The sequence below is a fragment of the Pelophylax lessonae genome (genome assembly GCF_965119305.1).
Source record: "Pelophylax lessonae genome assembly, chromosome: 3".
NCBI classification, from domain to species: domain Eukaryota; kingdom Metazoa; phylum Chordata; class Amphibia; order Anura; family Ranidae; genus Pelophylax; species Pelophylax lessonae.
The window spans coordinates 492728777-492756010 of NC_138770.1; the positions used below are offsets into that span (position 1 = coordinate 492728777).

Genomic DNA, 27234 nt, shown 5'->3' on the forward strand with positions numbered 1-27234 from the left:
GGGGGACAGATTCCTTCCCTCCTATTTTCCTCTGCTGCAGGACTTGCATCGAACGGTGTTGGACCTGCTTGCTCAGTGGGTGTTTGTCCCGGTACCTCGTCTGGACGGGTTACGGGGGTTTTATTAGACTCTGTTCACTGTGCCCAAGAAGGAGGGCAAAGTGCGTCCTATTCTGGACCTGTAAGCGCTGAACCGCTTCGTGCGTGTTCGGAAGTTTAGAATGGAATCTCTCTGTTCGGTTGTGGCCTCCTTGGGCCCAGGCGAATTCCTGGTTGCGATGGATCTGCAGGATGCGTATCTGCGCATCCCTATTTTCGAGGTTCATCAGTGGTACCTTCGGTTTGCTGTCACAGGGGATCGCTACCTGTTTGTGGCGTTGCCCTTCGGTCTCATTTCGGCACCCAGGGTGTTTACCGGGATGTTGGCTCCGGTCCTGGGTCTACTGGATCTGCTTCTGGGATCGTGTGCCAGTCTGACCCTTGTGCGCGGTCTGTTCTTCGCGGTACAGACGCTCCAGGTGTTCGAATGGGTCATCAATGTTCAAAATTCAACATTGTCTCCGCCGCTTCGCCTTCCCTAGCAGGTAATGGTTCTGACCTCTGCTCAGGCACAGGTGTTCTTGCCGGAGGACTGGCTCCGGATTTTGCGGGACGGACTCAGGTCCCTCAGGGACAATCCGTCCTCGTCACTCATGGCCTGCATGCGGGGCCTGGGGTTGATGGTGTCGGCCTTCTAGGCGATTCCCTTTGCCCTGTTCCACGCGCGGGCTCTCCGGTCGGAGATCCTGGCCAGGTGGGACAGACTTCCTCAGTCTTTGGATCTGGGTGTCTCCCTGTGTCGCCAGATCAGATTGGCTATTCTATGGTGGATCCAGTCCCCGTCGGTGGCGGAAGGCAAGCCTTTCCAGCCGCTGGTTCCAGCGGACGCCAGCCTGTCGGGCTGGGGTGGAGTCTTGGGCAACCTGTCTGCCCGGGGCGCTTGGTCGGAGGAGGAGTCCTCCCTCCCGATGAATGTGCTGGAGCTACGAGCGATGAAACTCTGTCTCTTCCAGTGGTCGGACCGTCTCCGGGGCCTTCCTGTCCGCGTACAGACGGACGATGCTACCGCGGTGGCTTACATCAGCCACCAGGGGGGCACCAAGAGTGCTCGGGCAGCCCGGGAGGTAACCGACATTCTGTCTGGGGCCGAGGATCATGTCCCGGCGATCTCGGCAATTCATACTCCGGGTGTGCGATTTTGGCAGGCCGACTGTCTGAGCCGCCAGACTCTGGACCAGGGGGTATGGTCCCTGCACCCGGAGGTCTTTCAGATGCTGTGTGCGAGGTGGGGATCCCCAGAAGTGGATCTGTTCGCACCCCGGCTAAATCGAAGGGTGGAAAGGTTCGTGGCAAGAACGCGCGATCCGTTGGCGGTTGCCTCTGAGGCATTGGTGGCCCCTTGGCGTCAGTGTCGTCTGATGTACGCCTTTCCTCCGATTCAGTTGCTATCCCGGTTCCTTCGCAGAATGGTCTCGGAACCGCACATGGTGATTCTGGTGGCGCCGGAGTGGCCTCTCCGGTCCTGGTGCGCCGACGTTGTTCACCTGGCTGTGGTGCCTTTGCGGCGTCTGCCCATGCGGGTAGATCTCCTGTCTCAGGGTCCGATCTTCCATCTTGCTTACAGTCGCTGGCTTAACAGCCTGGCTGTTGAGACCCTTGTCTTGAAGGACAAGGGTCTATCTCCTGAGGTTATCCCCTAATCAAGGCTGGGATATCCTCCTCTGGTTAGATCTATTACTGTACCTGGAAAGCTTTTTTTTTTTTGCCTGGTGTGAGTCCAGGGGGTTCTCCCCTTGTTCTTCTCGATGTCGAGAATGTTGGCTTTCCTCCAGTCTGGAGTGGATCAGCGCTTGGCGCTGGCCACGATAAAGGGCCAGGTGTCTGCACTGGTTGTCTTTTTCCTGCGCCCTGTGGCGTCTAATTCCTTAAATCGCACCTTCGTTCAAGGTGTGTGGCATTTGGCTCCTCCCAGGAAGGAGCCTTTACCTCCATGGGACTTGAACTTGGTTCTGTCCGTGTTTTCGATGGGCTCCCTTTGCATATATCAGGGAGTTCTCTTTGCCTCTGCTGTCAAGAAGGTCGTCTTTTTGGTCTTCCCAAGGTGGTCCCTGAATTTCATCTTAATGGAAAAATTGTTCTGCCTTCGCTTTGCACGAAGCCTAGGCATCTGAAGGAGATTGCCTTGCATACTTTGGATGTTGTCCGGGCGATCAGGTTTTACCTGTCGTCTACAGAATCCTTTCGTAAAACGGATTCCCTGTTTGTTCTTCCTGAGGGATCTCGGAAGGGCATGGCTGCGTCCGCAGCAACTATTGCCAAATGGATCTGACAGTCCCTTGAGCAGGCTTATGCTTTGAAGGATTGGGTTCCACCCTACCCTGTTAAGGCGTACTCTACTAGTTCTGTGCGTACGCCCTGGGCTTGTTGGCATAGGGCCTCGGTGGCCCAGGTGTGCAAGGCTGCGACTTGGTCGCTGGTGCACACTTTCTCAAGTTTCTACAAAGTAGATGTTCTGGCATCAGCTGATGCTTCCTTTGGCCGCAAAGTTCTCATTGCGGCAGTGCCATGTAGGACCCTTGTTTTTTTATGGGTCCCTGGCTGTTGGTATTTGCTCTGCTGTTGAGCATTGTTTTTTTCTGTTGCCCAGTGGGTTCTCTTACAGTGTATGTAAGGTTCCTTTCTCTGATATGGGTATGGCGTTGCCTCTTCTACGGTTGCGTTTCCCACCCCTCATGTCTATACTGCTTTGGGTCGTCCCAATAGTTATGACTTAGAGGAGGCAGCGACTGTCGGAGGACGTAAGAGAAAACGGAATTTTTGTAAAATCTTACCTGTAAAATTCCTTTCTCTGAGTCCTCCGACAGTCACCGCCCCCGCCCCTCTATGGGGTTCTTGTTACTTACTGCTATGCTACCAAACTGAGTTAGGAGTGGACACTGCAGGGGGGTATTGACCAGATGGGACAGCCCCCAGGGGTGTATACATGCAAATGCCTTTTGTTTTTAACTAAGTCTATATGCCTAGCTACTCCTGCGGAGCAGATTGCAATACCCAATAGTGATAGAGGAGGCGGCGACTTTTGGAGGACTCAGAGAAAGGAATTTTACAGGTAAGATTTTACAAAAATTCCGTTATTACATGTATTTTTTGCACTTTATGAAATATTGGACTATTTAATATTTAAGTATTTATATTTTTATGCAATTATTTATATAGTTATTGTTTTAGCACCTAGCACTTATAGGTCCGGCGCCTCAAATCGCTCCTTTTCTAGTACTTAATCATAGCTATTAATTATAGCTGATTATCCACTTAAGCCCCGGAAGATTTTACCCCCTTCCTGACCAGGGCCTATTTTGCGATTCGGCACTGCGTGACTTTAACGGACAATGGCGCGGTTGTGCGACGCTGTACCTAAACGAATTTGATGTCCTTTTTTTCCCACAAACAGAGCTTTCTTTTGGTGGTATTTGATTAGCTGTGCGATTTTTTTTTTTTTTTTGATCATGCGCTATAAACAAAAAAAGAGCGTCAATTTTGCAAAAATAACAATATTTTTCAAATTTTTTTACATGAAATTCCCCCAAAAAAATATGTAAAAATCTAAATGTTTTAACATTTTAGGCCAATTTGTTTTATGCTATTTATGTTTGGTAAAAAAAATCGCAAAAAGCGTATTTTGATTGGTTTGCGCAAGAGTTATTGCGTTTACTAACTAAGGGAAAGATTTTTGTCATTTTTGTTTTCTTTTTTTTAACGAGTAATGGCGGCGATCTGCGATATTTTTTTTGCGGGACTGCGACATTGCGGTGGACAGATCGGACCCTTGACTGACATTTTTGACACTTTTGGGGTTACCAGTGACATTACTGCAGTAATCAGTGCTATACATATGCACTGTTACTGTAAAAATGACACTGGCAGTGAAGGAGTTAACTTTATTGGAGAGGGAGGGGTTAAGTGTGTCCCTAGGAGTGTGTTTCTAACTGTGATTGGCTGTGGCTACTAGTGTAAGAACAGAGATCAACGGTCCTACATTGCAGAACCGTTTGATCTCCATTCTTACACAGGGAAGAATGACAGGCGGCTTTGTTTACATTAGCTGCCTGCCTTTCTTCCGGTGTAACGGAAGATCGCAAGTGCCCGGCGGACATCGGGTCCGCCGGGCACACGCGGGGGGGGGGGGGTCCGTGACTGCGCGGGAGCACGCCTGCGGCGGGGCTCGCTCTCTAGAGCCTCACAGGCTAGCGACGTAGCCCTACGTCGCTTTGCCTGTGAGGGGCTGACTGCCGACGTAAATCGTCGTGCGGCGGTCGGCAAGCGGTTAAGCACTGTTAGTAGTGTGAAACCCGTCAACTGTCTCTGATCTATACCTCTGTATGCTATCCTCTTTTCAGTAAATATTTGCATTGGAGTGCGGCTGTTCAGACATACTTTTTGTTGTATATAACTTCACATGACCTCAACTGCACAATCGTGCGATCCATTATACTGATTCATAATAGTCCAGAGGGTGGTGATTAATGGGGAGTACTCGGATTGGGCGGGTGTGGAAAGTGGGGTCCCCCAGGGTTCTGTCCTGGGACCAATCCTGTTTAATTTATTCATAAATGATCTAGAGGAGGGGATATCTAGTACAATCTCAGTATTTGCAGATGATACTAAACTAAGCTTGCCAATATCTTCTATGCAGGATGTGGAAACCTTACAAGCGGACCTGAACAAAATAACGGGGTGGGCAACTACATGGCAGATGAGGTTTAATGTTGAAAAATGTAAAGTAATGCACTTGGGGGCCAAAAACCAGAAAGCAAGCTACTCACTAGGGGGGGAGCCTCTGGGTGAGTTTAGGATGGAAAAAGACTTGGGGGTACTGGTAGACAACAGGCTTGGCAGTGGCATGCAATGCCAAGCCGCTGCAAGTAAAGCCAACAGAATACTGGGATGTATAAAAAAGGGGATTCACTCCAGAAATAAAGAGATTATTCTCCCACTCTACAAGACTCTGGTCTGGCCACATCTGGAGTATGCTGTCCAGTTCTGGGCACCGGTCCTCAGGAAGGATGTGCTGGAACTGGAAAGAGTCCAGAGAAGGGCAACAAAAATAATTAGGGGAATGGAGGACATCAGCTATGAGGAAAGACTACAAGCACTGAACTTATTCTCTCTGGAGAAGAGACGACTGAGGGGGGATATGATATCAATGTTCAAATACTGTACTGGCGACCCTAGCTTAAGGAACAAACTATTCAGAGAAAGGAGATGCAATAAGACACGTGGCCACTCACTAAAACTAGAGGAAAGGCGGTTTAACCTTAAAATGCGTAAGGGGTTCTTCACTGTAAGAGCAGTAAGGATGTGGAATGCTCTTCCACAAGCAGTCGTATCAGCAGGGAGCATTGATAGTTTCAAAAAACTGTTAGATGGACACCTTAGAGACCACAACATACAGGGGTTTACAATGTACGGTTAAAAGCAAACACACACACACATCATAGGTTGAACTGGATGGACTGGTGTCTTTTTTCAACCTCACTAACTATGTAACTATGTAACTATAATTGAATGATTAAATATTAAACAATGCAGCATGGCATACGCAGATGTTTTATCAGAAGCAAACAGAAATTTCTCTTACGTCCTCCGACAGTCGCCGCCTCTTCATATTCGTCACATATGGGGTATTAGACTTTGCTCCGAAGGAGTAGCTAGGCAACAGAATATGTTAACAATAAAGCTTTTAACATATCCCACCCTCAAGGGGTGGTCCCCTCAGTCAATACCCTCCTACTTCCTGCAACCATATCTCAGTTTTAATGTCTAGCTTGTCAGGAGTGGCTGGCTCTCTCTGTGCTGGGACTTTCTGTCCCAGACTCTTTCTTCTTTTTAAAATTTTGTTTGAGTTTTCTCTCTACCTTTACTTAGCTGTTATTTTGTCAGCGTTAGTTAGTTCTTCGGATGAAGAGGATCATGCGGACTGGGTCTCGGGCTGATCCCCCTGGTCCCATCCTGCTTTACAGTCGCTGGCTTTGACGGCCTGGCTGTTGAGACCGAGGTCCTGAAGGAGAGGGGTCTCTCTCCAGAGGTCGTTCATACTTTAATCAACGCGAGGAAGTCTTCCTCAGGGAAGGTTTATTACCGTACTTGGAAGGCCTATTTTGCCTGGTGTGAGTCCAGGGGGTTTTCACCCCGCACGTACTCTGTTTCCCGTGTGCTGTCTTTCCTTCAAACGGGTGTTGATCAGCGTTTGGCGCTGGCTACGATAAAGGGTCAGGTGTCTGCGCTGGCCGTTCTGTTTCAACGTCCCGTGGCTTCCAACTCCTTGGTTGGCACTTTTGTTCAGGGTGTGCGGCATCTGGTCCCCCCTAGGCGGGATCCTCTGCCCCCTTGGGACTTGAATCTCGTTCTATCTGTGTTACAACGTGCTCCTTTTGAACAGATCAGGGAGATCTCGTTGTCTATGTTGTCCAATAAGGTCGCCTTTTTGGTGGCGATCACTTCGGCTCGCAGAGTGTCGGAGCTGGCGGCTTTGTCCTGCAAGTCTCCGTACCTGGTTATTCATTTGGATAAGGTGGTCTTGCGACCTAATCCTTCTTTTCTTCCGAAACGAGTTTCGGAATTCCATCTTAATGAGGATATTGTCTTGCCTTCGTTGTGCGCGAAGCCTAAACATCCAAAGGAGGTGAGATTGCATTCTCTGGATGTTGTTCGGGCGATAAGGGTTTACCTTAAATCGACTGAGTCTTTTCGAAAGACGGACTCCTTGTTTGTTCTTCCAGAGGGTCCTCGGAAGGGCATGGCGGCTTCGGCCTCTACCATCGCCAAATGGATCAGGCAGACCATTGAACAGGCCTATGCTTTGCAGGGGAAGGTTCCCCCTGTGCCTGTGAAGGCGCACTCTACTAGATCTCTGAGTACGTCTTGGGCCTGTCGTCATGGGGCTTCGGTAGCCCAGGTGTGTAAGGCGGCGACTTGGTCGACCGTGCACACTTTCACAAAATTCTACAAAGTAGATGTTCAGGCATCGGCGGATGCTTCCTTTGGCCGCAAGGTTCTTAGTGCGGCTGTTCCCTAGGGTCCCTTGTTGGGGACTTCTGGCTGTTGGGATAAGTTTTGTATCCCCTGGTTTTTTTGTCTTTTCCTGGGTTGTTGCTCCTGTTGAGCACTTGTTTTTTGCTGTTGCCCAGCTGGTTTCCTTCCTTTGGTAAGGTTCCTTTCTTTGATGCGGAGACTGCGTTGCCTTTCGGCGCGGATGCGTTTCCCACCCCTCATGTTTGCACTGCTTTGGGACGTCCCCATATGTGACGAATATGAAGAGGCGGCGACTGTCGGAGGACGTAAGAGAAAACGGAATTTTTGTAAAATCTTACCTGTAAAATTCCTTTCTCTGAGTCCTCCGACAGTCGCCGCCCCCGCCCCTCTTTTGGGGTTTGGTTGTATACTCTACTGCTATTCCACTAAAACTGAGATATGGTTGCAGGAAGTAGGAGGGTATTGACTGAGGGGACCACCCCTTGAGGGTGGGATATGTTAAAAGCTTTATTGTTAACATATTCTGTTGCCTAGCTACTCCTTCGGAGCAAAGTCTAATACCCCATATGTGACGAATATGAAGAGGCGGCGACTGTCGGAGGACTCAGAGAAAGGAATTTTACAGGTAAGATTTTACAAAAATTCCGTTATTCTGCCACCGCTAAACAACTTGGCGGAGGTGAAGTCAATCAAGAGTCCATTTAGTCAGTCAAATTGAAGGTCTTTGGTTAGAAACTTTTATTGAGGTTGATCATTTCAGTTGCATTGAATGATATTTTGAAAATAAAAATACGTGTATGGACACCAATATATCCTGTGATCACTGCATATCTTCCTGCTTATCATCCTACTGGTTGCTCACAATTCCCAGGAAAGTTGTGTTTTTTTCCTGACCAGTACATTGTGCCATTTGGTTCCGTTTACCAGTCAGTATTGATGACAGTTTATGAATCAGTCATTTATGAGAATTACTCTGGCTGGCTAGTGAGGAAATACAGGTATGTCTCTATATTACAGTGAAATGAATCTAGTCAGAACAAAGCTACAATGGGCAGATCTTGCCATTGGATGTCGTCACAAATGTATGTAGCTAATGAGTAAAACACTTGATCAGATTCCATATATAATGAAAATATGCATTTTGGTTGGAGTAAACCCTTTAATATGTTGCCATCTGTTATTATGATCATTCCTGAAAAATCTTTAGAATCTTACCCACTTTTTATTGTTGAAGTAAACAGTATCTCTAACACAAAGTTGTGCTTTAAAAGTTTGCATACCCTGGCAGAAATCATGACATTTTGACATTAACACAGAAAATATGACTGATTATGCCAAAAAACTGTCTTTTATGTAAGGATAGTAATCATATAAAGCCATTTAGTATCACACAGTTCTTTGGCTTCTTTTTAATTTACTGCACCAATGCCACAAAAAATCCCTGTTACAATATGTCTGACAACACCTTGGCATGCTCATCAGACTTTTTTGTGGCATTGATGCAGGAAAGGCTTCTTCCTGGCAACTTGACCATGCAGATATTTTTTTCCAGCATTGTTGTATTGTGCTCCTTAAAAACAACCACGCCGTCTTTTTTCCAGAGCAGCTTGTATTTCCCCTGAGGTTACCTGTGGATTTTTCTTTATATCCTGAACAAGTCCTCTGGAGGTTGTGGCTTCAACCTTTCTTGGTCTATCTGATCTTGGCTTGGTATCAAGAGATCGCCAACTTTTCCACTTCTTAATAAGAGATTGAACAGTAATTACTAGTAAATTTAAGGTTTTAGATATCTCTTTATATCCTTTTCCATCTTTATAAAGTTTTATTACCTTGTTATGCAGGTCTTTTGACAGTTAGTTTCTGCTCCCCATGGTTCCGTATCCAGCCTGCTCAGTGCATTCACGTGAGAGCTAATAAACTCTTTAACAATTTATACACAAATACTAATTGCAATTCAAAAAGCTACAGATGTGGGAAATTAACCTTTAATTGCCATTTTAACCTGTGTGTCACCTTATATGTCTGTGCCAAAGCCAAACATTCCAGGGTATGTAAACGTTTGATCAGGGCCATTTGGGTGATTTCTGTTATGATTTAAAAAGGAGCCAAAGAATTATATGATAGGAAACCGCTTCATATGATCACTATTAGGGCTGGGCGATATGGCTGAAAACTGTATCACGATATCAGTGTTTCATATCGGTCGATATTGATAATTATTGATATTTTTTATTACCCATTTAAAATAAGGACCCTAGGGTGAGAATGCTGGGCGGCGGGCATGGTACAGGAGAATGCAGGGTGACTGGCATGGTGCAGGAGAATGCAGGGCACTGGCATGGTGCAGGAGAATGCAGGGCACTGGCATGGTGCAGGAGAATGCAGGGAACTGGCATGGTGCAGGAGAATGCAGGGTACTGGCATGGTGCAGGAGAATGCAGGGTACTGGCATGGTGCAGGAGAATGCAGGTACTGGCATGGTGCAGGAGAATGCAGGGCACTGGCATGGTGCAGGAGAATGCAGGGCACTGGCATGGTGCAGGAGAATGCAGGGCACTGGCATGGTGCAGGAGAATGCAGGGTACTGGCATGGTGCAGGAGAATGCAGGGTACTGGCATGGTACAGGAGAATGCTGGGTACTGGCATGGTGCAGGAGAATGCTGGGCACTGGCATGGTGCAGGAGAATGCAGGGCACTGGCATGGTGCAGGAGAATGCAGGGCACTGGCATGGTGCAGGAGAATGCAGGGTACTGGCATGATGCAGGAGAATGCAGGGTACTGGCATGGTACAGGAGAATGCAGGGTACTGGCATGGTGCAGGAGAATGCAGGGCACTGGCATGGTGCAGGAGAATGCAGGGCACTGGCATGGTGCAGGAGAATGCAGGGCACTGGCATGGTGCAGGAGAATGCAGGGCACTGGCATGGTGCAGGGCACTGGCATGGTGCAGGGCACTGGCATGGTGCAGGAGAATGCAGGGTACTGGCATGGTGCAGTAGAATGCAGGGTACTGGCATGGTACAGGAGAATGCAGGGTACTGGCATGGTACAAGAGGATCCGGGGTTGTGGGCATACTACAGGAGATGCAGTGCTGTGGGCATGGTACAGGTAGACCATGCCCGCAGCACTGCATCCCTTGTAGTGTGCCCGCAGCAGCCCTGCATAATGGCAGGTAGTGAAGCTGTTTCACTTACCTGTTCCAGAGGCGCCTTCATTTTAAAAATGGCGCCGCCTCGTCATTGCGCACGCGTCACCACTGCTCGTATAATTTCGGCTATTCCCGGCCTCTCCCGAGCGGCGCCGGCGCGTGTGCGGTGACATGTATGCGACGGGCGGCGCCATTTTTAAAGCTTAAACCCGTCGGAGCGGACTTTTTTTTTCCTTGACTCGAGTATAAGCCGAGGGGTACGTTTTCAGCACAAAAAAATGTGCTGAAAAACTCGGCTTATACTCGAGTATATACGGTTCTAATATCAAACGTTTTATCGTGCAATTTTTGTATTGCTATCGATCACGTGACTATCGCGATACATATCGGTATCGTTTTACCGCCCAGCCCTAATCACTATCCTTAACCAGTTCTGGACCGGAAGGATTTGCCCCTTTAATGACCTGGCCATATTTTGTGATTTGGCACTGTTACTTTAAGGGAAGATTGCGCGGTCGTGCGACACTGTACCAAAATAAAATTGATGTCCTTTTTTTCACAAATGGAGCTTCTTTTGGTGGTATTTGATCACCTCTGTGATTTTTTTTTTCTTCATTTTTTGCGAGTGACAATTCTGAAAAAAACAAAAAATAAAAAATATTTTCACATTCTGCTATATAACATCCCCCCCCCCCCCAAAAAAAAAAATTATAATTTAAAAATCAGAATTTTTCATCCTTTTAGGCCAATTTGTATTCTGCTACAATATTTTTGGTAAAAAAAAATCGCAATGAGCATATTTTAATTGGTTTGCGCAAAAGTTATCGCCTCTTCAAACTAGGGGAAAGATTTGTCATTTTATTTATTTATTTTACTAGTAATGGCCTGCGATTTTTAGCGGGACTGCAACATTATGGCGGACAGATCAGACCCCTAACTGACATTTTTGACACTTTTGCGGGGACCAGTGACATTTCTACAGTAATCAGTGCTAAAAATATGCACTGTTACTGTAATAATGACATTGACAGGGAATGATCACAGTGGTGATCAAAGAGTTAAGTGTGAGCCTAAGGAAGTGTTTTCTAACTGTATGGGGGATGGGCTTGCGAAATGACCACAGAGACCTGTGATCCTATATAGAAGGCTCACAGGCTCTCTGTGATCATTTCAGAGAGAAGAACAGTCAGCTGTGTTTACAACAGATGACCGTCCTGCTCTCTCAGCCGGGAGTGATTGCGGGAGCCCGGTGGCAACCGCGGCTGCCAGTCCCGTGGATCGGCATCCCCACTGCCCAGTGGGGGCGGGAGCACACACTCACTCTCCAGCACCACGTGCGACCGTTTGGCGCAACCGAGCCAGCCTCCCGCAGTAAATCTGCGGCATCCGGTCGGCAAGTGGTTAAATAAAAGACAGTATTACTTTTGTTTATTGAAGGACACAGGTCCTGATCTTCTTGACCATTGGGTTATACTGCCCCTACCCAAGGAGGACACTAGGCAGAAAAAGAACTTGACTATGCCTATGGGCAGCCCCAGAAGGTATATTCCCCCTTTCTGCTATAAGTACTCCAGTGGTCATCCCAGTCTGGCCAGTGAGTGCGCAGACCATAGCTCCACCGGACGGGGGGCTGGCCTGCGAGTTAAACGCCTTGCGAGGTCTCATATGACCGGGTCTCGACCTGCGTCGCAGCGTTCTTCCTGGCAGACAGCCCCCCCCATTTCGATGTTGAGGAGGTTCTGTCTGGAGCAGTGCCCGCCTGGTTCTTGGTATGGTGAGTAGCTATCCCCCCTCTCCCCTTGGAGGGTTTTGAGGGGGACACGGGCCCCTCCCTTGGACAGTCGGACCCCCAAGTTTCCCTCCTTCTTGTTAGGCCCACCCTGATTCTGGTGGTCCTGTGGGTCATCTATCCCTTCCACTCTGCCTCCCATCCCCCCTCCACCTATACTGGGGTTGTAGGGTAGTCTGGCTACCTCCTGGGGTTAGGCCAGGGTGCTGTACTGGCGATAGGGGCGGGGGGAGTACGCCACCGGCGATCAGCTGGGGAGCTGTACCTGGGGGGCTCCTGTCACGGCCCCCCCTTCTTGCTCTGGGTCTTGCCTGGGCCCAAGGATCCCTCCTGGAGCTCCGCGCCATTCTGTTGTAGCCTATTTTCTTTATAGGCTGGCAGTCATGTTTGTGTAGCCGCAGCGGCCATATTGTGTTACTCCGGAATTGAATTGAATGGCGGCCATTACTGTGGACCCTTCTGGGCATCCATTTTAGCTGTGGGAGTCCATCCTTATCACCTGGTGCTGACTCCTGGGCCTCTTTCCTTCCTGGACGCCGCACATGTTGTGCTTTGATCCTGGTGCTGCCGGTGACTGCCTGGTGGTGTGGTGAGTCTGGTGGGGTCCTCTCCCTTTCTCCGCTGCAGGATCGGGGGTTGCTCTGTGGCTGGCAAATCGGTGGTGTTACCAGCGCGGTGGGAGTGTCCCTTTTTAGCAGTGTTTTTTTTTTTTGCACTTTTGTGGGGTACCCTTATTCCTCATGGAGTCTTTGGAGCACATTTTCCACCTGACCCTCTCTAAGAGCCTGCGGGGCCCTCCGGGTCCCAACCATCAACTGATGCACTGATGGCGGTCCTGGAGTCCTTTGTGTCCCAGGTGGAGGTCGCTTTTGGGCGATGGGGTTGTAAAATGCACCCTCCGCCTTCCCCTGCTTCATCTGTCTCCTCAGATTCTGTATCTGATCTGGCTGCCGTGGACGGAGCCAATCCTGAGGGGTCTTTGGCCTCGCCCCCTGAGTTTTCAGATAGTGAGGATGATTCCTCCACTCCTGTAACCGCTCACGAAAAGGTGCGGGTGGACACACTAATTGTGTCTGTGCGTGAGTTTTGGAGGTCGAAAAAACTGACGCTACGGCGGAGGCCCTGGTTCCCTTTGGCACTTGCAAGCCGTCTAGAGTGGCGAAGGTGTTTCCATTTCCTTCTTATTTTCACAGATTTGTCGCAAAAGAGTGGGAATGTCCAGAACATCCATTTGTGGTCCCTAAGCGATTTGCAATGTGTTACCAATTTGAAGAGTCCCTCTTCAAATGGGTGCATTTTGAAGAGACTGTTCCACCGGTGGTGGATCCCCGGTTTCCAGGTTGAATAATGCAACCATAGTTCTAGTAGAAGAATCGCCGGCTTTTAAGGATCCGGCTGACAGAAAGGCGGAGGCTATGGCCCGCAGTATGTTCACCGGTCTTCACCATTGCCCTGGTGTCACAAACTCTGATGAGTGGGCTTAGCTTTTACGCCGTGACCTGGAAAGGTGAGCAGCTCCCCCTGCCTTTGCAGAGCTAGCGGACCAGTTGGTCCAGGGGCTGCAATTTATCTGTGATGCCTCATTGGATGCGGCTCCCCTGATTTCTAGAATGTCTGTTTTGGCAGTGGTGTTTTATGGCTCAAAGGTTGGTCTGCAGGCCAGACCTCCTAAAAAAAAAAAAAAAAAAAAAAAAAAGCCTTAACCGATCTTCCTTTTCTAGGAGATCGCCTGTTTGGAGCTACCCTAGATGACATCATTAAGAGCCCCACAGGGGAGAAGAGCACCTTTCTCCCTCAGGCTAGTAAGGGTAAGGAACCTCGTCACAGACGTGGCCCATCCTCTTCTCACAGGGAGTTTTTTGTCCCTCAGGGAGGATCCAGGCAAACTTGGTCTGGCAAGTCCAAAGTGGGGTTCTCCAGTCCCTCAGACAAGACTCCTTATGCATGAAGGTGCACCCTCACCCATGCCTGGGGTGGTGGGACATCTTCGCTCGTTTCCGGACCCTTGGTGCAAGACAAGTGGGTCCACGAAGTGATACGATCCGATCCAGCTACAAGATCGAGTTTCCTTCTTACCCTCCCAAAAAGTTCTTTCCCTCCAATGTGCGTGTGCCCCTGAACCGATTGCAAGCGGTCGGGGCAGTGCAAGACCTGTTTCTTCAAGGGGTAATTGTTCCGGTTCCATCTCCGAAACGTTTTCAGGGGCTTTGTTCAAACTTGTTAATGGTCCCGTAGAAAGAAGGCAAGGTGCGTCCAGTTGTGCGGGTACAGAAGTTCAGAATGTTCACACGGTGGTGGCATCCTTGCATCAGGGGGATTTATTTGCCTCTATCGTCATCAAGGACGCTTACTTACACATTCCAATATGTGTCCAACCAAAGCTTCCTCTGCTTTGCTGTTGGAGAGGAGCATTATCAGTTTGTGGCATTACCCTTTAGTTACCTCTTTAGACTCAAAGGTGTTGGCTTCGGTCCTGACATTATTACGTCAGCGAGGAATTGCAGTTCTGAGCTACCTAGACGACCTTTTCTTGTGAGGAGAGTCTCCTACTGCTCTGACGGACAAGATGGACATCACTATACGGACTCTGAGGGAGTTTGGCTGGCTTCTAAATTTTCAGACGTCTGCTCTTCCAGGAAACTGGACTATCTGGGTCTGACTCTGGACTCGGCTCTAGCCATAGTGTTCCTTCCTCTGGACAAACTCCAGAAGTTGCATGCTGCGATTCATCTCCTGCTGTCCAGCAGGTTGTCATCCCTCCGGACTTGCATGAGGGGGCTGGGCCTGATGGTTTCTACCTTTTTGAGGCGGTCCCATTTGCACAGTTCCATTCGAGGTCCCTACAAAGGGTGATCTTGGCCAAATGGGACAAGTGTCAGGAGTCTCTGGACAATCAGATCCGACTGAGCCGAAAAACAAAGGTGTCTATGATCTGGTGGCTTTGCTTTCAAGCTCTTCATCATTGCAAATCTTTTCTTCCCCTGTATTGGACAGTGGTCCCCACGGATGCCAGTCTGTCCGGGTGGGGAGGTGTCCTGGGTCGGCACTCTGCTCAGGGAGTTTAGACACTAGAAGAGTCCAGACTCCCGATCAATGTCCTGGAACTCAGAGTGATCATGCCTGCATCACTGGACAGATCGCCTTCAAGGGTGTCCAGTGCGAATCTACTCGGACACTGCCACTGCCACTGCCACGGGCGCGGCTTATGTCAATCACCAGGGTGGAACAAGAAGTGTATTGGCAGCTCTGGAGTTAGCCGGCATTCTTAGGTGGGCAGAATGTTTTTTTACCCAGCCCTCTCCGCCGTACACATTCTAGGGTGAAAAATTGGCAGGTGGGTTATCTCAGTCCGCAGGCGGTGGACCAAGGGGAGTGGTTTCTTCCTGTGGAGGTGTTTCACCAGCTGTGTCTCCGGTGGGCCGAACCTGAGGTGGATCTGTTGGCATCTCCGCTTATCAGGAAGGTGCACAGGTTTGTGGCACGGTCACGGGATCCGTTAACAGATGCCACAGGGCGCTGGTGGCCCCCTTGGGCCAGTATCGTCTGATTTACACTTTCCCTCCTCTCAATCATATGCCAAGACTCTTGCGCAGGATCGAGGCAGAAGGAATTCCGGTCATTCTAGTGGCCCCAGATTTGCCTCGCCAGTCTTGTTACGCCAACCCCGTGCGGCTGGTCGACACCCTTTGGAGACTATCTATCATGGAGGATCTGCTGTCGCAAGGGCCAATCTTCCACCCTACTTTACAGTCACTGGCTTTGATGGCTTGTCTGTTGAAAGCCATGTGCTGAAGGATAGAGGTTTGTCTGGGTCGGTGATTCCCACACTACTGAAGGCTAGGAAGTCTTCTTGTAGGATGATCTACCATCATACGTGGAAAGAGTACATTTCGTGGTGTGAGTCGCTTGCTGTTCACCCTCCACTCTTTTTTGGTGGCTCGGGTCTTGACCTTCCTTCAACGGGGGGTTGAGCAGAAATTGGCCTTGAGTACCATTAAGGGTCAGGTGTCAGCCTTGGCGGTCTTCTTTTAAAGACCCTTGGCCACGCACTCCCTGGTGCATACTTTTATTCGGGAGGTTCAACATTTACCTCCACCGACGCGGTCCCCACTATAGCTTTAGGATCTCAACTTGGTGCTTTCTGCTCTACAGAAGCCTCCCTTTGAAAATATTTGGGAGATTCCCCTACTTACGCTATGCCAGAAAGTGGCCTTTTTGGTGGCTATCACCTCTGCACGCAGGGTGTCGGAATTGGCGGCGTTATCTTGTCGTTCCCCTTATTTGGTGATCCACAAAGATAAGGTGGTTTTTCACCCCTGTCCATTGTTCCTTCCAAAGGTGATCTCTGATTTCCATCTGAATGAGGACATTGTTGTTACCTTTTCTGTGTCCCAGGCCAAAACATCCTAAGGATATTGCGTTGCCTTCCCTGGATGTGGTTTGTGTTATTTGGGTGTAGCTGGCAGCTACGGAGTCTTTTAGGAAGTCAAACTTACTATTTGTGCTTGCGGATGGGCCTTAAAAAGGACTATCCACTTCTTCTGCGACCATTTCTAGGTGGAACAGACAGACGATGACTCAGACCTCCCTTTCCCTGCACACTTTCACAATATTTCATAAAGTGGATGCGTTGGCATCTGCGGATGTCTATTTTGGGCGCAAGGTTTCGCAGGCTGCTGTTTAGGGGGCTTGTTCCCTCTTTGGGGGTGTACTGTTTTTCAGGTGGGCTCCAGTTGTTTTGGTTGAGCTCCTGTTACCTTTTTGGCTATGGTTAAGCCTTGGGAATTTTTTCTTGCTGTTCCCACACCTCATGTTTGACACTGCTTTGGGACGTCCCAATGGTCAAGAAGATCAGGAGCTGTGTCCGTCAATGAACGAAAGAGAAAATTACAACTCTGTGGAGTTGTAATTCTTCTGACACTTCTTGTAACAATACTGAGTACCTATAGCAGATAGGGGGATTATACATCTTGGGACTGGCCATAGGCGTAGTCAATTTATTTTTCTGTCTAGTGTCCTACTCCTATAGGCCGTATAACCCGTATAACCCAATGGTCAAGAAGATCTCCTATAGGCCATATAACCCAATGGTCAAGAAGATCAGAAGCCGTGTCCATCAATGAACATCAGAGAAATGGATTTTACGGTAAGTCAGAAATCCTATTTTTTTTCCTTGATCATTCATATTTTAGGTATTGTTGCCAAAAGTTCATGAGTTCTGCCAGGGTAGTATGCAAACTTTTGAGCACAACTGTATATATAAAGCCACAACTCTTCTTTTTCTTTCTTTTTTTTTTTTTTTTCCTTTTGGGTTGATCAGAGAGTGGTTATAACCAACAGACTTTTTTGGCATCTCTTTGCCTTTGAGAATATTTCCCTTCACTTATTGTAAACACAACAGGAAGTGAGGGAATATCTCTTCAACGTGCTGTAAATCCCTTTTTATAGGGGTGCCACAAAGCTATTGTCCATATTACATTGCCCCTCTATTTCTGTTCTGGTGGCAAATCAGGGTTTTGGATTTTGGAAACTTGGGATGTAACCCTTTAACACTTTATTCAAAAATAAAAATGAAAAAAAGTTTTGACATTAGATACACTTTATGAATTTTTCACTAAGTATGAAATTTATCATCTTGAATAGCAATAAACTTGTTAAAAGCAATATGAACAGTGTGATTATTCAGCTGTATATAGTGCATTCAACTATGATTTATGTTTCTTTGTCTCCTTGTAGGAATTAGCTTTTGACCCATATGAGTCTTATGCTCAAGATATTCTTCGACCAGGTTTTCATGATCACTTCCTTGGTCAACTTTCAAAGCCTGGTGCTGCTCTTTATTTACAGGTAATACAATCTGTTTAGGGGACAAGATATAAATTTAACTTGTAGCTCTTTAAAGTTATCTTGTAACTTTTATGCCCTGTCTAATATATATTCTGTGCAAATTTGTCTCATTGTGTTTGTGTGTAAACTAAACTTGTGCAGAAAGAAGAATGTAAGCTGCGATTGTTGACCTTACTCTGCACACTATATTTTAGGATTCGCAAACCATCTGTTCAAATTCTAAGTTAATGTCTTAACTTGCTGACACGAGTCAGCCACTGTCAGAGTTCACATTTCATTTACAATACAAAAAATCTACAACAGGTCATAGAAAGCATTCTGCATCATTGCACAACTGACGCATGTGCACTCAGAACTGTGTTGATGGAAGTACATGAATGCTACATAGCCTAACATACATATTATCATGGTGACAGTGTGCCTTGATGGAAGCTAACTGCTGCCTCCACCATAGCAGTACAAAGTGCGCATGACCAATGGGCAGTGCTAGTGGACGGTAATATGACTTGCTAAATAACCACAAGACCTAATACTGAAGTAGGTCAAGAGAATAATACATATAGGCCTGTTTCATAAAGGCTTCAGCTTTTATAAGAGCAGTGTACACAGCAAGCTTTGACAAAGCATTTGTAGTGCTTTCAGCAAGCCTTCTTGAAGATTTAGAAGTATCATTTAACTCCGGTTTGTAAATGTTGAGCACAGAACCTAAGGGGAGTATTGATTGCCACTTTAAACAAGCTGCTAGAAGGCTTACACAGGCTTACGCAGGCTTTTAACAAGCTTCAGGAAGTTTGAGTTAAGGGTTGGGACTGAGTTCTGCCTCTATTCCTCCAGCCCCACGAAAAAGTCCTAATGATCATTAAGGGGGTTCCCTCGCTTATCAAAGTTGTGTCTGCTGGCCTTTGCAACATTAAAAGTGAAGGGCAACACATTAGTATTCTGTCCACTGCACCTCGGGTCTTCACCAATTTGCTAGACCCTGGTGTTGCTCTGCTTTGCTCTCAAGGCATCCCAAAAGGGAATATCTGCATTACCTTTTTCCAAAGAACAGTCAACCTAGGCTTTGTAAACCCACAGACTGCAGAACCTCCAGTGATTCTGTTACATCCTAAACATCCAGAAGTTAGCATTGAAACTGTCCCATTATTTGGATTAATTCAGCCTGATCTTAGATACGGCCCTGTCCAAGGTCTTCCTTCCCCTGAACAAATGTCAGACTTGTTGCTACCATGTATAGACTCTAGACTCCACTGGACTCTGTGCTGGGTTTGGGGAAGTCCTTCTTTCAAGTGTTTTGGGATTTTCTCACAATGGACATCATCAGACTTTTGGGCCAGAGAGCAGTCCTGGATACCATCTCGATTAAAGGGACTTAGTCACTGGAAAAAGCTGGTTTCCTGACCAATATTTGAGAACTCGGGACACCTTCAACATTGGACCTCTCATCTGTGAATTAACCCAACCAAGATTTGATCAGACAGTGTCACAGGTAGTGGCTTACATCAACAACCAGGGAGGAGCCAGAGTCTCACAGCTTATAAAGAAGCAGATCGGATTCCGTCTCGGACAGGACTTCACGTTTCAGCTCTGTCTGCCGTGCACATCCCAGGTGTGGAAAATTGGCAGGTAGACTTCCTCAGTCTTCAACTTCTGGACTCTTAAGAATTGTCTCTTTCAAGACCTTGCAGGGTGTAAACACTGGTAGTGGATCTCCTGGCTTCCAGGTTCAACATCAAACTCCCAGTCTGCTGGATTCACTATCTCCAGGTGGATTTGACAGCTCATCGTTCAAGCTTATCACCTCAATGCAAAGTTCCCCCTTTCCCAATCAAACTGCACTCCACCAGATTATTTAATGCTTTATAGAATTAGACAACTGTTTCTCAAATTTGCAAGGCTGCCACCTGAACGCCTGTGTGCTTTATTTACCATTACGTTTTACCAGGTGGATGTTCCAGTCCTCAGCTAGTGCCGGCTTGGATTGTAAGATTGTCAGTCAAAAATAATATTTTTGTGGTGCATACAATCCCAATCTAATAAAATCTTACTTTATTTTGACATTGCTCTAAAATACCAAGGCACCCTTATTTAGTGTGAGCCCCCTCTCATTCTCCTTGCTGAATCACTGCGCTTTGCTTATAAAAAAAAAAAAAAAAACCTGTGGGGGGAAAAAAAATGATTCAATATACTTATCATTGTGGTGGGTAGGAAAGTGCGCTGATTCAATATAGGGTGTGCTGCTACCTTAGAGTGTATGTTGTAGAATAGGTAAAGAAATCAGGTGCGCTGCCCTAGTGCATATGTGCAACATACAAAATGATGTAAACAAATAAACCAAAAATGCAATAATAATGCAAAAAAATGAAAACGTATGCAAATCGTGTAAAACAAAAAATGTCCAGAAGGTGACTAGTGATACACCAATGTGCAATAAACGTCCATATTATAAGTCCATAAATAAAGTGCAAAAAATGGTGACAAAAACTTCCAGCTTGGGGAAAGGTGAACTGTGATTGGAAGGTGCAAAGTCCCACCACCAGCTTGGCCTCTTACCAGAAGTTAAACGTTAAGGGCATATATGAATATGACCGCTCCAAAGGTCATGCAGCCAGGTAGAAAAGTTCCCAGAAATACAGAAGGCACTCTGACACACTCGTGCTCCCTAGACTCTTACCGGACAAAAGCCAAACAAGAAGCCTGGTTCTATGGTGATGAGTGGTCCTGCCGGGGGTTACTGGACTCTAGGATGGCTGATGTAGTTGCTTGTGTCCAAGAGGAACAGACCCAGTCAGAAAGCCTGACGAAAGAAGATCCTGCCAAAGGTGGCTAGACTCTGATTGGCTGCTGTAACTCCTTAGTCTGGTCGACATCAGCCATCCTAGAGTCCAGTAACCCCCGGCAGGACCACTCATCACCATAGAACCAGGCTTCTTGTTTGGCTTTTGTCCGGTAAGAGTCTAGGGAGCACGAGTGTGTCAGAGTGCCTTCTGTATTTCTGGGAACTTTTCTACCTGGCTGCATGACCTTTGGAGCGGTCATATTCATATATGCCCTTAACGTTTAACTTCTGGTAAGAGGCCAAGCTGGTGGTGGGACTTTGCACCTTCCAATCACAGTTCACCTTTCCCCAAGCTGCAAGTTTTTGTCACCATTTTTTGCACTTTATTTATGGACTTATAATATGGACGTTTATTGCACATTGGTGTATCACTAGTCACCTTCTGGACATTTTTTGTTTTACACGATTTGCATACGTTTTCATTTTTTTGCATTATTATTGCATTTTTGGTTTATTTGTTTACATCATTTTGTATGTTGCACATATGCACTAGGGCAGCGCACCTGATTTCTTTACCTAATATACTTATCATTGGCTTCTGCCTGGGTGCCAAAGTGAGGTTGATGTCCTCATTATTAACCACTTGCCGCCCGCAGCCCGACTATATACGGCGGCGGTCAGCCCCTCCCGGGCAAAGTGACGTACCGGTACGTCACTAGCCTGGGAGCGAATAGGGGGCGAGCGCGCACCGCCGGTGGCGCGCCCCTGCTCGTACCCGAAGAAGCCGGCGCGTGTGACCGGCGGACCCGATGTCCGCCGGTCACTCGCGATCGACGGGTGGAGAGGGAGCCCCCTGTCACTTTCCCCTGTGTAAAAGCACTGATCACTCGGTCCTGCTATGTAGGACCGTTGATCTGTGCTGTTACACACAAAGCCACATCCAATCACAGTAAGAAACACGTCCCTAGGGACACACTTAACCCCTCCCTCTCCAATAAAGTTAACCCCTTCCCTCCCAGTGTCATTTTAAAGTAACAGTGCATATGTATAGCACTGATTACTGTAGTAATGTCACTGGTACCCCCAAAAGTGTCAAAAATGTCAGTCAAGGGTCCGATCTGTCCGCCGCAATGTCGCAGTACCGTAAAAAAAAAAACGCAGATCGCCGCCATTACTCGTTAAAAAGAAAAACAACAAAAATGACAAAAATCTTTCCCTTAGTTAGTAAACGCAATAACTTTTGCGCAAACCAATCAAAATACGCTTTTTGCGTTTTTTTTTTTTTTTTTTTTTTTTTTTTTTTTTACCAAACATATGTAGCAGAAAACAAATTGGCCTAAAATGTTAAAAAAAATTTAATTTTTACATTTTTTTGGGGAATTTCATATAAAAAAATGAAAATAAAAAAAATATAAAAAAAATATTATTTTTGCAAAATTGTCGCTATTTTTTTTTTATAGCGCATGATCAACAAATCGCACAGGTGATCAAATGCCACCAAAAGAAAGCTCTGTTTGTGGGAAAAAAAGGACGTAAATTTCATTTGGGTACAGCGTCGCACGACCGCGCAATTGTCCATTAAATCACGCAGTCCCGAATCGCAAAATAGGCCCTGGTCAGGAAGGGGGTAAAATCTTCCGGGGCTTAAGTGGTTAAGCAAGATCCTGGGGAATGCAAAGTAGCTCACGTTTTGGACTCTGCAGCATCATCATCTTGTGGAATTTAGGCTACTTCACATTCTTCAAGATCTTGCTCTGCAGCACAGAAACTGGGGTAAGGTAAATATATTAACTAACTTTTCCCTCAACAGATTTTGTGTTTTCTATTTAGTTCAGCCTTTTAGCAAGAGGAATGGGGTCCTTATTTAAAAAAAAAAATAAAAATAAATCCTTGCTTGGAATGCAGGGTCTGCTTGTTAATAAACATTAGATTATGATGACCCTAAAGAGTATTCGTCTACCTCTGTTGCGCATGGGGATTCCCAGTGTGCTTTGCAATAGAAGTCTCTGTGTAAGTGCATCCTAGTAGGAAATATATGGCCGTGGTGGTCTTGTCTTTACACTTATGCATTGTGATAACACTTGGTAAAGTGTTATCACAATGCATAAGTGACAATGAGCTGCAGATGCTGTTCTTTCACCTAAGCCTTGTGGTAACACTTGTTAAAACCTGTCAATGAGCTTCAGCCACCGATCAGTTTATTCTGGTTTGATGGGAGTCGCTGTCATAATAAAGTGTCCCAGTTGGGGGAATTCCTCCATCTGCCTTCTTTTTGTGGATGGAGGAATCAGTATGGTTAGCTTAAAAGATAACATGTTGGTTTTTTTTGATGCAATGGACACGTGTTTAAAGCTGGACCAACTTGTGTCTGAAACCACTACTTGTTGTTAGTCTAGCCTCCAAAACCCCTCCAGTGCTTTCTTTGAACCTAATATGTACAGAGACAGGACCCAGCCTGATAAACAGTTTTCTTCTCCTAAATACTTTGCTGAGCATATTCTTTTTGAGGTGGCATTTATTAAAAAGTGGGCCTTTAAAGTTGTTGATTCGGCCATTTTTTGCCTTAAAGCACTGACTGTTCCAGAGTTAATGATGGTATCTCCATTGAAGGCAATCCCATTTTCCTAATTCCACTCCAGATCATAGCAACTCAAGACTACCAACCGCAGACAAGGCTAAAGTGAAGTTTTGCCCAAGACAAAATCTTCTCTGCTTCCATTTCCGTGGCATGACCCATGGTTCTTCCCCAATAATTGATATATGCCACTGCTGTGTCTTTGTCAGACTGAATCCTGATCAGATAGTCCTGCAACCGAAAGGTCCAGAATTGAAGGGACAACCAGATGGCTCAGCATTTTGGAATGGTGAAGGAAGATGAGCTTCTTTCAGCTTTTAAGACCTTGCATTGTCAAGGTATTTAGTCCTGAGAAACATTTGTAAAAGTGGAAGGAAGGATTTACCCAACCAGCTAGATTCTTGAACCACCAGATAACAGATAACCTGGTCTTGGGTGTCAGGTGCACTGGTTGGTCTAGAGATTGCATCTGATGTTTACATGCTTACAGCATAAAAAAAAAAAAAAACTTTTCCAAATGCTCTAAAAAAATGGACATAAACTGCAGATTGTGCATGGGCACATTGGCGTTCATATAGCTGTATTTAGTAGCAAGTACCCCCTGAAAGCTGTTTTTTTTTTTTTTTTTTTTTTTTCCATGCCCATGTATATGAGCCCCAAGTAATTGCAGATATGTAAAGTATATATGGACCTCATCTCCCTGCATTTTTAGGGTTTCTTACTTAAACTTTCAACTGTTAACTGGTTGGTCTTTTTTATAGATGTACCTTGTTTGTCAGTTTCTTTTCTCTGACATAAAGAGGTCAACAGTTAGGTATGCTAGGTTTAGGGTTTTTCTTTTTGTTGACCACCTTAAGCTGTTGGTTTAAGTTATTTTTCCTCTTCAGTTAATTGTTGTCCCACCTGTTTGCTCCCTAAAGTAAATGATTGGTTATCCTCCACTTGCTAGTTGGGTCCTTTGCTGTGTCTTGGTCTGGAACACCAGTTTGATCCTCGATGTTATTCCCTTGATACCAACGATTTCTACGTTTGGTTAACTCCTGTCCATCTAGCTTGTTTAGGTGTTATTGGCTTTATAGTCATTATAATAAGATTCTACATGATCACTCAGATAAAGTAGTTTTCCGTACTTACTGTGAAATCTTTTTCTTAAAGGGAAATGGCTCCCACTCCTCTGTGTAATTAGAAAATGTTTTATTAGTTGTTTTTGGAGGCTTGGTTATATTGGGGATGGCTAATGTTCTTTAGTTGCCAATGTTCACACTTAACTCAGTAACTGGTTACAGTATTGTGAATTTCTTCCACATTTCCATCACTCTTCCGTGCCCCCCCCCTCCCGCCATTCAATTTTCCTGCTGGGAGCAATGGAAATGCACATTCTAGTATAGGGTGGGAGAGTGGGAGTATGTGCCCTGTTGTCACATGAAATTAATTTAGCCCTCTGGAAGTTCAGTCTGGAAATATGACTTGAGATTACACAGGGCTGATTTTTTATTTTTTTTCTTGAGGAAAAGGAAAGTAAGTTTCATTGTTTTGAGAATGGAAAAAGAATAATGTAAACCTGCATGGGCAAAGCACAGTTTTGCTTTAAAGTACAACTTTCAAGTATTTTAAAATATTAACAAACCAGTAAATTAGCTTTGAAACAACTCTCTTACTTATGTAGCTGCAGGCTCTGTGGAATAATCCTCAAAATTCATAGAGTAAGCACTGAAGTTGAGCAAGTTGAGTCTCTCATTAGCTTAGTGCACCCTGATCCCCAGTGTCTGCAGCTATAAAGCTCATTTACTGTGCTGCTATTAATATGTAAATACCTGAGTATCCATCATTTCTGTAGATATTCATGCTCTTTTGCTTTTTGTTGGATTATACTTGATAAATATTACAAAGATGCATGCATGGAAATTACCGTAAAACGAAAGGAAAAGATTTGGGAAACGGTTGGAGGGAGTAATTGCCACAGACAGATCATAGTATCAGATTGATTTATTTAAAACAGATATTCCCTTAATCATTCCGTTTTATATGTTATGAAGCTTTTTCAGTGTCTAATTTTTCTCTACATTACTTACAGTCTATAGGTGAAGGTTTTAAAGAAGCTGTGCAATATGTTTTGCCTCGGCTACTTCTAGCTCCTGTTTACTACTGCCTGCACTACTTTGAATTTATTAAGGTAAGAGGGAGTTTTACGGATTGTTTATTAATCAGTAAATAATTAAATTTAGCTCATTGGTTTACAGTTAGATGTTTCGGTATATTAATCTTAGATATATAAAAATGCTTTTTAAAAATCCAGTATTTATCTGCTATCAACAAGGTAATTAATCTGTGCCAATTTTGGAGGCAAACCAGTTGCATGCACTGAAATATGCCTGCATGTAACTTTATTTTAAACTGAATAATTTGTGCTCCAGGGTTGTCTCCAAACTTAAGCCATACTCTGGAATAAGATATTGAATTTTGCTCCTTCAGGCTCCCGAGCCATTCCGCAAACCAGTGGCCAATGACAGTGCTTTTTTTCAGTGGGCTGGATACCAAGCTAATTTCAAGTCCTCCACTCAAAGTATCTAGGATCAGCTCTTTCCTAGGCACAAAAAAGAGAATTTAGTGATCAGTAAAGTGCCTAAGCTGGGAGGTCTTTTAGATAATCTGGACTTCTTCATTTAGATATTTTCCTTCAGATATTTGTTTTCATGCTGCCATACTGTATATCTAGACTGCTTAAAGTGGTTGTAAAGGCAGAAGGTTTTTTTTTATCTTAATGTATTCTATGCATTAAGATGAAAAACCTGTGTGTAGCAGCCCCAACCCCTCTAATACTTACCTGGGCCCCATCTCTCTTCAACCCCTCTAATACTTACCTGGGCCCCATCTCTCTTCAGCGATGTGCATGAGTGCCTTGGCTATTTGCTGAAACATTGGCTCCCGCTGCTATCAAAGTCAGCCAATGAAGGGAGAGAGGGGGCAGGGCCCGAAATGCAGCTCTGTGTCTGAATGGACGCACACAGCTGCGGCTCGGCTCAGGTGCTCCCATAGCATGCTGCTTGCTGTGGGGGCACTTGACAGGAGGGAGCGACCTGAAAAGAGGAGGATCTGGGCTGCTCTGTGCAAAATCTATGTATACACAAGTATAAAAAGTATAACATGTTTGTTATTTTTAAAGAGAAAAAACATTTTAAAGAAAAAAAAGAGACTTTAGTATCACTTTAATTTAAATAATCTTTTCTTTTAGTTATTTGTTTTGTTGGTCTCGTGTATTACCGCAGTACTACAGAGCACCAGAGACACCCCGGTGATTGTGACACCTCAATATGCTTTATTTGGATGCCACATACATTTTTAATATACTGTTGCTTTGAAAACTTACATTTTATTGTTTCAGGATCCCATGTGTTATCTTGATTGACTATATCAAAAGCATGTTTGTGAACATCTATAGTTCTTTAAGTTGGTGGCTTTATTAATGTTATTTTTAAAACCATTTCTGTTCTTCATTACAGCAATTAGAAGAAAAAAGTGAGGATGAGGAAGACAAAGAATGTTTAAAACAGTCAATCACTGCTCTACTTAACCTTCAGAGTAGTATGGAAAGGATATGTTCTAAGAGCCTGGCAAAGCGACGACTCAGGTATCCAGGAACTGTACATGTCATAGCTTTTAAGGGTTATTACTTTTTTTTTATTGTCCATTGTTTCTGTGAAATATGTATCGAAGAAAATAAAAAATCTAGATTTTATCAAATGTTTAGACCATGTTTACAATGTAGATTAATACATTAAAATCATTGCCACGTATTATGAAAAAACACCTTTTCCTAATTGTACTACAATAAAGGACTTAGGATGGCGTATTCAGTAAACTGGCTTATGCTGCTGCCTTAGGAAGATTGATTACTGGCAAACAGCCTAGTATGACCCCTCCTACTCACTTTACTGGCTGTTTAAGCAAGGTGAAAGTAAAGCGAAAAGAAGCCTATTCATTTTTTATTTTTGGGTTTAATACCACTTTATCAGGTCCCCCAGC

General features: G+C 45.5%; 1 protein-coding gene across 1 annotated transcript in view; it reads left to right on the forward strand.

The window, feature by feature from the left end:
* SOS1 (SOS Ras/Rac guanine nucleotide exchange factor 1) overlaps positions 1 to 27234 on the forward strand; it is a 628878-nt gene that overhangs the window by 199160 nt on the left and 402484 nt on the right. The window contains exons 7-9 of the mRNA XM_082249445.1: positions 17747 to 17857; positions 25286 to 25384; positions 26712 to 26839. Of these exons, the coding sequence (XP_082105571.1) occupies positions 17747 to 17857; positions 25286 to 25384; positions 26712 to 26839 (338 nt within the window). The remainder of the gene's footprint in view (positions 1 to 17746; positions 17858 to 25285; positions 25385 to 26711; positions 26840 to 27234) is intronic.